This window comes from Carex rostrata, chromosome 35 (genome assembly GCF_964058835.1).
Source record: "Carex rostrata chromosome 35, lpCarRost1.2, whole genome shotgun sequence".
NCBI lineage: Eukaryota > Viridiplantae > Streptophyta > Magnoliopsida > Poales > Cyperaceae > Carex > Carex rostrata.
Genome location: NC_135952.1, coordinates 762674 through 775279, shown reverse-complemented (window position 1 = coordinate 775279; position 12606 = coordinate 762674). Strand labels below are relative to the sequence as shown.

The 12606-nt window shown below is 31.7% G+C and overlaps 1 protein-coding gene and 1 pseudogene across 2 annotated transcripts; one reads left to right on the top strand and one right to left on the bottom strand.

Annotated features, from left to right (window-relative positions):
- Positions 1–712: 712 nt before the first annotated feature.
- On the bottom strand, positions 713–3404 carry LOC144549541 (alpha/beta hydrolase domain-containing protein VTE7-like). The gene is made up of 10 exons (XM_078298307.1): positions 3173–3404; positions 2855–2949; positions 2681–2778; positions 2553–2602; positions 2372–2467; positions 2194–2283; positions 1983–2075; positions 1743–1838; positions 1592–1657; positions 713–1237 (listed from the first exon to the last, which is right to left on the bottom strand). Exons 1-10 carry the CDS (start codon positions 3344–3346, stop codon positions 1112–1114), a joined length of 984 nt encoding a protein of 327 aa, XP_078154433.1. The 5' UTR covers positions 3347–3404; the 3' UTR covers positions 713–1111.
- Positions 3405–10217: 6813 nt separating this feature from the next.
- On the top strand, positions 10218–12328 carry LOC144549301 (stilbene synthase 4 pseudogene; annotated as a pseudogene). Its single transcript, XR_013509650.1, has 2 exons — positions 10218–10448; positions 11261–12328. The product of XR_013509650.1 is annotated as a stilbene synthase 4 pseudogene (transcript).
- Positions 12329–12606: the final 278 nt, after the last annotated feature.

Here is a 12606-nt window from a genome sequence, read left to right as displayed (position 1 = left end):
GGCAAGCATATCAACATGTACAGTTACTACGATTATGTGATTGTGTAAATTCAAAAAACATTTATAATCACCGGTAGTTCTAAAAAAAATTGGAGCCATTAATTTCAGATTTTACAATTGTTTTGGTGCGCTTACTTTGCACATGACATGAGGACCATACTAACATGAAGCCAGCTTTATGCAAATTAATCACTATAAAAAATGTGTACTGGTAAATCATCATATCTACTACTACAGTACACCAACAGTAATTTTACTGTCAGCATTAAAATAAGAAAATCCTTGATATGGAGTAAATATTGACTTCTTTATAACACAAATAAAAAAATGAACGAAAAATATCATAATCAATATATATGGTACCATGTATGTCACTTGTTACACTGGCAGGTAGCACAACTTGAGATGTCAAAATTCCCAATTTCAAGATCACATAGGGATCACAATCCTTGTACGTTGTTCTAATTATTGTAAATTGAGAAACCCTGACTTCAGTTACATTGTCAAATATGGAGAAAGTTCTATAAAACAATAGTAAAAGGGAACAAACATTATATTTACACAACTGCTAGCAGTTACAGAAGACTCAACCTTGTCCTCTGGTGCATGAAATGCCTTTATGCCCTGTGGCCAATATTTTTTTCAAAATAATATGTTTAGTTTGTACATTAATAGTTTGGAAATATAATTAAATAACATGTTTTCTGTTAGACGTCTTACATGTTTTTCATTCTTTATTTTCTTTTGATGTAGAGAGATTGTACATGCAATTACATAAAGAAAACAAAATAGCAATTATAAATTGTATTCTTATGAAGGAAATAAAAGAAAACATTAAAAAAAAATTAAAAAGTTTGGTCATGCAATAGTCTATATAGGAATGTCGGCAGATCAGATTGAATCAGAGTTATTACAACACGAAAAAAAATAACTATTGGTTCAAAACAAGTGATCATGTAACCTTAAATAATACAACATCACCTTAATCTAAACTTTAATTACAACACCTTCCAAAAACCAAAATATAGCTCTACAAATCTAGGATAAAGCAACAAAAACATTAAACTATTAATTTCCACAAGTTAATTGAGAACCTACCGAACTTCTGATATTAACTCTCTCTTGCAAGAAAACTGAGAATTAGTTCAGTTACTTTCTCTGGTTTTTCAACATGAGGAATGTGGCCACAATTAGGTACCAGACATAGTACTGAATCTTGAATGTCGTTGCACAGCTTCTGCATGGTAATTATTTCCAGAGAATCCTTTAGAAACAGCTCATATAAATGAAAATTTACTGCACAAGTAATTATAATTTAAGTATTACTATACTTCTATGTTCAATTTTAGAACTATATCAGTCACTTAGCACCTACTGGTGCATTACTATTTGAGATCTGCGCACAATCGAGGTTTGAGGATGTTACTAGGTTTAATTGAAGCTTATATAATTGCTCAATTTTTACTTTCAGATGGGGTCAATTTTCTCATTTGAAGCCATATTTCTGGTAAATACAATGAAAACTTAAGAGTATATAAACAAAAGGAATTGTATACAAGTAAAGGACAAAGGCTTAAAAAGAGTGAAGTACTGTTGCGAGTTGTTTGCTGATAATTCGGTCGTCTTCTCCCCATATGATTAAAGTCTTATGCTTTACCTAAAACAATACAAATAAATCAAAGACCAAATTTTTTGAGGAAAAGGGAGCAGTACAGAAAGAGCAAATGTTTATATATACCTACCTGTTTAATTAGATTAACAACATTATAGCCCCCATTAGTCATGAAACAAACAGTTGCATCCTCCCACCAAGGCAAATGGCAGTGTAACTGACCTACCTGAATGAGACACAGGCCACAAACTTTAGATAATACCAATAGTGTACCAGTAACTCCTGTCCATAACCTATACCATCACAAACCAGCTCACATCCATCTGGTTAGCAGTTTCTTAAAAATAAAAACATAGAACAAAATAGTTACCCTAGTAAAGTCAAGCAACGACCCCTTTGGAACTTTGTTAAAAGCCAATTTCGTTGCATATAGCCTTAAAGGAAGGGTCTTTAATACATTTACCTGCTTGGTAAAAAAATGTGCAAAGTATTACTTAAGATTTAACAATTATCAACCATGTATTGGCATCATCAATTCAAATAAAAGCTGTCATATTGATCATTATTTTGTTTCCACATACCCCAGCATATGCAATGAATTTGGGCAGTTTGGTCATATTTCCCGTGCCTTTAGCATATACACTTGCACCAATAAAGACTAACTTAGAAACCTGCAGGAATTTAAAGTATCACCTATACAATACAAATACTCTACAACTTTGAAGTACGAAAAAAAAAAAAAAATTAATGATGTAATACTGCTTCCGGATAATTGGCCGCAAAATCAATAGCTACAGCAGCACCAAGGCTTGCTCCTACTAATATGATTGGCTTCTTAATATGTGACTTCCAGAGCTGATCAAATAAAACTATGTAAATAAATAACAAATGATTTAGCCGATTAGATCCACCAATGCAATTAATTATAGTGTACAATAACCTGGTACAGGTGCTCACGTTTCGTAGAAACATCGCATGGTGGAAGTGTCTCTGGAAAAAAGTTCAAGGCAATCAATATTTTTTCTCAAAACAGATCAAAGTAGGCAAAAAGACCTTATGTGAATATACCTAAGTTAGAGAAACCCCAACCAAGTATATCAACAGCCCATGTTTCAACTCCAGCTTCCTCAAGCAATGGATAGGTGTATCTCCACTCCAAACAAGAACTGTACGGAATATCAAAAGTTGATAGATAGAGAAGAAAAGAAGAAAACCATGAAATTGTTCAAAGACAATATGTACCTGTCGAAACCATGAAGGAGAAGGACAGCTGCATTACTGCTTTGGCACACTGGTTTGATGCAGCTGCTCATTATTGGGCTCTTTACCGAGTCAATCTGAAAATTGGAAATAGGTAAATCTTTTTCCCAAGAATTGTCATAGGTTGTCCTTTTGCAAATGATGAATACCACATTATTAACAAGTAGATCAAACTATCCAAACCAAGTAAAAATAATACAGGATGGCTACAATGCCGATGTGTCTTCATAAATTTACCAAAGAACTTAACCCCATCCATACAAACTCATAACCCCAACAAAAAAAAAATATCTACTATACCTTTACAGGGACACGCTCAATTCTCTTGGCCAGTTCGATCAACTGAAGATCTTTGATCCCTTCAACCTCCTTTGGAAGAAATGAAGGCAACTCTCCAGCCGAAAATTTAGACCTAGCCCTAGCCACCAGCTGAGGCCTGTAACTTGTCGACATAGAGGTGAGAAGAGGAGGCATTTATTACTAGTTAGTAGTAGTCACACTCTGTTTTGTTGCCTCCACTTCTCCAATATTAGTATTTACTATTTAGTAGTTGGTACAATGCACGACAAGATTAGTTGAAATTCTGATGGTTTGAATATATAGTTGAATCTAGGATAAAAAAATTATAGTGTGTCCATACAAACTTTTAAATTAAATATCCAATATCTATAATGTCCAATGAAAAGGGTTAAAATGTCTTCATTTCTTGTGCCTCCATCATGCCTCAATTTTCAGAATCCGTGTATGATTATGCTCAATCTCAAAACACGGCTTTGTATTTAAAACCGTTTACATTTCATTGGCGCTGATCTTTCAAACAATTATACTCAAAATTAATTTTTAAAGGGACCCCCCCCCCCCCCCCCCTCTTACTATGCGCACCTCTTTACCTTACCCTCAACCCAATTTAAGTTCTACCTCTTCATTTTCTCATTATGCCCATGCTTTTCATTTCTTTGTTGTTGTATATTTTGTTAAATTAATGTTGAATATATTAATTGTTTCTTTTAGTTTAATGTTGAATGAATATGATTGTTTCCTGAATGTTGTACATGTTCCATACTTCTTGAATTATGGAATTGTAATGGCTAGCAAATATGGATGCTAGCCAATTATAATATGAATTACAAAAATAAATTAAACACGGTTCATAAAACCAAACTGTGTACAAAGAGTGGTTTGTACTAAATAGCCGTGTATAGTTTCCAAAAATCATACACGGTTTTCTTGTAGAAACCGTGTATGTAGCTTATTTATTATACACGATTACTTTGACCGTGTATAAATCACCAGTTTCAGTGTCTTTTTTTGGACACAGTTCCGAAACCTTGTATAGACACTGTTCCGAAACCGTGTACAGAGTATAGATATTTTCATACACAATGTGTGTGGAAACGGTCACATAACCATATGTCATTAGCTTTTCGGACTGTGTATACCCGCGTAATAATATTGTCAATTCAAGAAAAAGTGTCTCTTCATAAATGCGTGCAATTAATAGCGGTAATCATGGGACTGAGATTTCAAAATTTAGATGCTTAATTTTTAGGAGTTATTGTTGATATCTTCCAACAACGAAACATTATCCGTAAGAATGAGTGTCTGATGATAAATGCTTACAATGAATGTAATCCCTTATATTTGAAATTCGACAATCATACGTTACTTCTCAGTAAATTTTCCTATTGAGACAGAGTACTCTCTTTTCTGATGTAACCCATCATCATTTATAATACAAGAAGACAAAAACCTGTCCTGTGTCTGTATGGAACATAGACTTAAATCAAAAATTGTACTATGATATAGAGTTGTTTCTTTTCTGAACTCTGAAAGAATATGCCAAAATAAATAATTTAGTACATACTGGTTAAATACAGTGCCTCTGCTATAAATATTTCATGATTCCATCAGCTAATTCACATAAGTCGAAATGGGGCTTCAATCGTCATTTAAAAAAAAAAAAAAAAGGGGTGGTTATGAGAGGTGGATTGGCCCTTCCGTTGTCTCCCTTAATCTACTGAATACGTGTTTGTTTCATGCCCCTTTATTTCTCAAATCTGGTGTTAGATTGCAAGTTTTAACAATTTCCATTTTAATTGTAGTACTATAGATCATCTTGGTTTATAGATGCTTCTATTCCATTAGAGGACATGACTAGAGAGAAATTATTTGTGTTTTAAAAATAATACTAAGCTAAAAAAGTTAAATCTGTTGCTTCCAAGTTTTTGGTGTACACCCAATAGTGATGACTCATTTCTTAAACTTACTTTGGTACTACCAAATAATACAAATAACTTTCAGTGACAAATCCAGATTGGTACAGAGGAGGAGGAAGGGCTGAAAGAAGAGGATGAAGAGTTGGCAGAGGCTTCACCACTAGCTTATCCTTACACATGACCAAACAAGTGGTCAAAATAAGCCTAATGATTAGATGCCTTTACTGTTTGTACCTGTCTCGAGCACTGTTTCCTTATTTTGTAATATTTATCTTTAATACAATATTTCTAAACAAGGAAATAAATCTAATTATCCTAAACTCCTCCTGGCGCATAAGTGAGTTGCTGGATTGATTGTGGTGCCTTTTACATGTGTATTTCAACACTTCTCCTCAAGCTGGCATATAGATATCTGTCATGTCCAGGAAGTCAATAAAAATAACAACACAAATGGTAAAGTATGATTTTCATAAACTTTATGATCTTGATCTTCACATGATCCTCCATAATCTTCATGATTCAGTATCCCATCAATATCTAACATTTCAAATAGCTTGTGTGAATCTTTCACCATATCATATGTATTAAATCATTCCTTGTAGCTCGAAGAGATCATGCAATAGATTATCTTATGTAGTTGGTCACGTTCCGACTTGTCATGATGTACACTCTAACTTTCTTTGACCTTCGGACTCGATTTTGTACTCCAACTTATCATAATATAAATTGTTGACTTGTATTGACTTTTGGCTATAACTATTAATCATGCATATATCTCAAACAGAGAAATTGTAAAATTCAATTATTATATGTTATGCAATTAGTCAAATAACATAGAAGATTATTTACAACAACAATCTCGTCCTTTTAACAATTTGCAAAACATATAATACTAGCAAGTACATAATGTCAATTCCTCGTGTATATAACAGCTAAAAATTTTATTTTCTCGTGTTTCTTTGTGTTTTGTTTTCTTTTTCTTTCCTTTATTTGTTTTAGTGTGTGATAATAAATTTTATAAATCATGTGTTGCAATTTTGTTTGTGCTTGAAGATACATTCAATATTTTTTATATATGTTTTTTCTTCTTACTTTCTTTAAAATTGATTAATTTTTCTTCTATTTATTTATCATATTTTTTTTACTAATTACTAATGTATTTTTTTCAATTAGTACGACATATTCATTTATAAAACTAAGTTGTTATTATAAACTAAATTTAGTGATTTTATGTTGGAATGTTTCATTTTTTTTTACATAATATGTTATTAGTATTTGGAAAAAGTTTTAACTCTTGAATTTATTTATTTATTAAATAAATGTGTTACTGACATACGTAATGTGCTTATGCGTTAAAAAAAATAAGTGTAGTGTCATGTTATAATAATAAAATTAAGTTAAATTAAATTTATTTGCATGATAGGTTTAATGAGTTAAATAAATTATGATATATATACATAAATTTAATAAAAAAAAAGTTAAATTGTCCACAAAATTCTGATTAATCGACCGCATACTGATTAATCGCTTGACGGTATCCCGTCCGTTCAACGACCGCATACCGTTATTTACAACACTGCTCTTAAGTCTTAACATATTGTATATATCACAATGTGCCTAGACATCAAATTATATATTTATTTTTTTGAAAATTCATTAGAAATGTTTATTTTGCATGAAAACTACCGTATTACTGTTTATTCTCCATGAAATTAATAAAACCGTTGGCACTCCGCATTAAATGTCCAACAAATTTAGAGGGGTGCGTGCATGTAGGTGGGTCCGAAACTATGCATCAATTAGGGGTGTAAACGGTCAGATGATAGTGGTCAAACTGTATTTTTATCCGCTATAAATTTTCGGATATAAATACAGATACAAATCGAATATTAAATGCTACAGATACGAATCAGATATTAAATACTATAGATATGAATTGAGTATCCGACGAATACAGATAGGATATGAATATAATTAATATAATTAAAAATAAATTACTAATGTACATTTTAATAAAAAGTAACATAAATATAATTTTTTATTCATAAATTAGATTTAATATTTTTTATAATAAATTTGTTGGTTACAAAACATATATCATATTATGTCACTAATTATATCGTAGTGTTATATTATTCATCAAAATATATATGTATATGCAGTTTAATAAACCATTAGTACGAATATGTAATTTAATAAATCAATTTAAGAGCAGAGTACATATGTTGTGGTTTAAGAATGTAAACAGTTGGATACGGATAGTTAAAAATCTTATGCTCAAACACATCCAAACATAAAATAGTAATTCATAATAGTTACTAAACCGAATTAGCATTATTCTTTGCCTCATCCATTATCTAACCAATATCTTATGCTCCTCGTTTCAATTGCTTCGAGGAATTCTATATCTTCTATTTCATTTGAGATCATATCTGAATTAATTGTAGACTTGAATTTGATTGATATTATTTATTGGCGCAAAAGTGTTCTTAGCCATGACGTAAACTTTAAATATTAGAGGTCATACGTTATCTAGATCAGGTTAGTGTTGTACAACAAAAGCGTACTGTGTTTTCGGATTCCATAATATATAAGCACACGCAATTGATGAGTACGCGATGTTTTTTTTTGTTGTGACCCACGAAATATGAGGATACATTGTACCCGGTTACCGAACAGTATCTATATAGTACTAATTAATATATAAGATTAATACAATCCAACTATACCAGTTCTAAAAAAATAAAGACGCTAAAAATGAAAGTTTCTACACTACTTCAAGTAACTGTATACAATAACAAATGTTACATATAAGGTTTCTACAAAGAATTCCATATATAAATATGGTTTGTTATTTAATTAAAACATGTTTAATTTTTTTTTATTCTATTTATAATTCGCTAGCATCTAGGGGATTTCAAACCGTCGATTTCAAAATATCAAATTAAATTAGTGACTCTGGTATTTTTCGAATTCTCCATAATTTGCAGGTTGTTTATGTTTTATTTTTTTGACAGTGGTATTAATAAAAAAAAATCGGCATATATCCGGAACCCAACCATGATTACATAATTTGAGTACTATATGATTTCAAATTTTCGTTTAATATAAAACGGTCTACTTCATGTGTTAATTGGTTAAGCTATTCTAGCTATTGAAACCTTCTGTTCACCTCATCATGATCATGTACATGCAGTTGGCAGGTGCCACCCTTATTTAGGTATTATTTATGATCTTGATACTGAATATTCCTGGCGGCAAAAACTTTGGTTAGGTACTATTTATGATCTAAAGATTGATGTCTTGGAAAGTATATATCTAGATCAATGATATATATTTCGGTCAAAGAGATATATATATTTTTAATGCACTGTTTTTACTGTTGTGTATTTAATTTATCTAAACGCAAATTCTTGCAATCACCTTTTTAAGCACTGTTCTTACTGCATGTGTAGACTATTAGAGAATTAGTTTTAATCTGTATAATATATAGAGGGTTATATATATTAGAATTAACACAAGGATCAATACTCATATTATTTGGGATGATTGTATTCATAATTTCCTATTAGATAAAGACAATTAATGTGGCTTCTTTATTAGGATCGTTTCTTTAATATATATGGGGAAAGTATATTTCAATGGGTGAATGATACTGTAACTAGCTGCTTCCCTGTATTCTTCAGGTTTAAGTTTTGTTTATGCCTGAACAGGAAACAGGGCAGGTATGAAGCACAAGTTAATCAGATGTATTAATTATTCCTGAAAAAAATATCTAATTGTTGACTTTATTACCTACAAGTAATTAATATGAAAATGATAGTTTTCAGCTGTAATCCGTACATTCTTAGCAATATTGTGTTATCGATCGGTTGTAATATATGTAACAGAACATTAATAATTAATTGTATAGTGTTATTGGTTTGATAGATATATATGAGAAAAGGAAATATCCATCCAAGTCTAACTCACACGATTTCAACTGTCACTAACAACAACAGTTCCTTCACGCAGTCCCCCAACACCAATCGAGCATCTATAAACCTCTTCTATTAATTCTGTAAATTTCAATACTCAATCATGTAAACTAATACAATGAATTCTGCAAAACTAGTGATTTTCATTATAGTGTGATCCCCAAAAAAATATCTAGTCTAACTAACTGCTTTGATCAAAACCACTTAGATCACTTGTAGTACTTTGATCAAGATCACTGGGACTGCTTGTAGGAGTTCTTTAACGACTTTTCAAAATTAAAAACTAAACTAAGATCACTTTAAACCATGTAAACCGTTTCTTTGAGTCTTGTAAACATAACAAACATTAAGTTTACAGAGTTATATATAGAATTAAAAAAAATTGAATGAAGCATATAGATACAAAATTAAAAAAAAAAATTGAAAAAAATGAAATTTTGAAAAAAATTAAAATTTGAATTTTTTTTTTACCGATTTATTACAATATTCAACAAAACTATGTACAAAGTTATGTGATAAAGTTTACAGAAATCAAAATAATTGGATGTGGCATCTAAATGCACATTTGAAAAGAAAAATTTTGAAAAAAAAAATTACATGTATCTATTTACATAATTTTAAAGTGGTCCCGGTTAGATTAGTTTCAATCTTCTAGATATATTATTTGAAGTCAATCTGATAGATTTTGAACATATATGCTAGTTTAATTTGCTCCATATTGTTTACTATTATATATGTTAATAAGGTTCGAGAGAATATATATATTTGTGTCCAAAAATGTCTGAATTCAAAATAATTTATATAAAATTTATTATATTTTAAAATTTAATTTTTTAAAATATTTTTTCCGGAGCAAAATTCAAGGAACAATACTAACATATATAAAAGAGGGATATATACCCATAAAAAGTTAATGTTGAATGACTGAGAGGAAATAGGAAGAAGATTAATTAATTAATTCATGTCAAGAATTAATCACTATAATATGTAATTAACTGGAAAGCATTTTTTAATGTATTTAATTTAAAAACAATTAATATATTTAATTTAAAAACAATTAATATGATGCTGACTTCTCCCATACTAATCCCTCTATTTAAAGCTTTCCATCTCCTTATCTTTCTTGCACAAGTACCCAAAACCTCTCTAATTTCTTAAGCAGTTCTAGCAAAATATATATCCAAATCATAAAGCTAACAAAAAAGAGGTAGGTTTTGATCATGGATCTTGTGCAGCAATGGTCTGAAGGTTTTGCTACCGTCCTTGCAGTAGGCACTGCAGTTCCACCCCAAAAGTTGTCTGAAGATTATATGAATGACCGTTACTTCAAAATCACCAAGACAGAGCACCTAACTGAGCTCAAGAAAAAGTTCGTCAAATTATGTAAGTGGTCGCTAAATATGAGTGTGAAGTAAAATAGTCATTTTACTTCGCAACTCATCATAGCCCATCTATATATATATATATATATATATATATATATGAGTAGAACTAGGGTGCTCTTAAGCTCACCAAACTTTGGTGAGCTTAACTCTAAAACTCATAAAATTGATTTCATATGACGAATCCGAACCGTTGAAATCTGTCTACCTTATGTGTGATGCATCTACATATGAAATTTTTAAACATTCAAATTAATTTAGTATAAAGTTAAGCGGTCAAAATTAGAAGGTTAATAAATTAATTTTAGTGCATTCATTTTTGAACGTTTTTTGACCGCTTGACTTTATACTAAATTAATTCGAATGTTTAAAAATTTCACATGTAGATGCATCACACGTAAGGTAGACGGGTTTCAACGGTTCGGATTCGTTATTTGAAATCGATTTAATAAGTTTTAGAGTTAAGCTCACCAAAACTTTGGTAAGCTTAAGAGCAGCCTAGTTCTACTCTCTCTCTCTATATATATTAACGGGATGTTACAGTATCTATGCAACATAGCCTGTACGTAATTGTTCCATTTGTCTAGTTTTATATATGTGTACAAGATTACAAGTGCTTGTTTGATTAGAGCATCTCTAATTTAGCAATTGAAATTAATGGTTAAAATAAGGTTATGGAAATTTTATAAATTAATATGGAGACTTCAATAAAAATAATTAAATAAGCATAAAAGAAGAAAATATAATTAAATAATCGTTTTCTGCTCTGCGCATTTACTCACTGTTTCTTTTTTTAAAATTTATTTACTCCAGCCAAGGCGACCACAATTCAAAGCAAATACATTTGTGGAACAGAGGAGATATTGAAAGAACACCCAAACATTGCAACATGCATGGAACCATCTCTTGATGACCGACTTGATATTCTAGTAGAGGAAGTGCCCAAGCTGGGACAAAAGGCAGCTCTGGCAGCCATCAAGGAGTGGGGCCAGACTCGTACATCTTCTTGGCCTGTCCCGAACTGTCAAGCGCTACATGCTTTACTACCAAGGATGTCATGCCGGTGCAACTACTCTACATCTCGCCAAGGATCTTGCTGAGAACAACCGAGGTGCACGTGTCCTTATCATCACTTCTGAGAACATCCTCCATGCATACCGTGGTCCTGATGAAGCCTACGCTGATTTCCTTGTTTCGACGGCATTGTTTTCTGATGGTGCTGCTGCAGTTGTAGTCGGTGCTGATCCAGACTTGGAAGTTGAGCGTCCACTGTATGAAATTGTGTCTGCAAGAGAGACACTAATTCTAAACACAATGGACGATCTGGGGATGCAACTTCGCGAGGTTGGAAACCTCATCATTTTGTCGCCTACAATACCGAAACACATATCTACAAACATCGAAGGTTGTCTTATCGAAGCATTATCGCCACTAGGCATTACAGATTGGAATTCCCTTTTCTGGATTTCTCATCCAGGGGGCCCTGCAAAATTGAATCAAGTAGAGGCAAAACTCAAGCTTGACAAGGATAAATTGCGCCTGTCAAGGAAGATCCTGAGTGAATATGGAAACATGTCTAGCCCGACAGTCCTGTTTGTTCTAGATGAGTTGCACAAGGAATCGGTTAAGGAAGGAAAGTTAACCACCGGTGGAGGGCTTGAATATGGGGTGCTTCTCGGCTTTGGACCCGGCCTTAGCATTGAGACCATTGTTCTACGTTCCGTTGCTATTGGACCTGACCAGCAAGATGATCATCTATATATTAAACGTATGAAACACTTGGTTTGCTTTTCGCTTTGCTTGATGTGCTTTAATTGTGTAATATATGGTATTTGTGTTTATATTTCCTTAATGCAATGCATTGTAACTGAAGTGTGGTAATCAACATACATGGTTGTTATACTAAAAGAAACAATATATATACGAAATTGTTATTGATTTCAAAGATATTATTAAATACTTACAGAGAACTAGAATGTACAGATAACCTCAGCAGATCATGACTCAACAATCTAATACAAGAGAAAACTAAGTTCCCTGGCCTAGTTGTTGACCAAGTTTATATTATTAATATTTGGCGTTTCGAAATCTCCAAACCAATTTACGTTCTAATAATATTAGAAGTAATTAGGATATATCTTTTGGTCAAATAAATTATT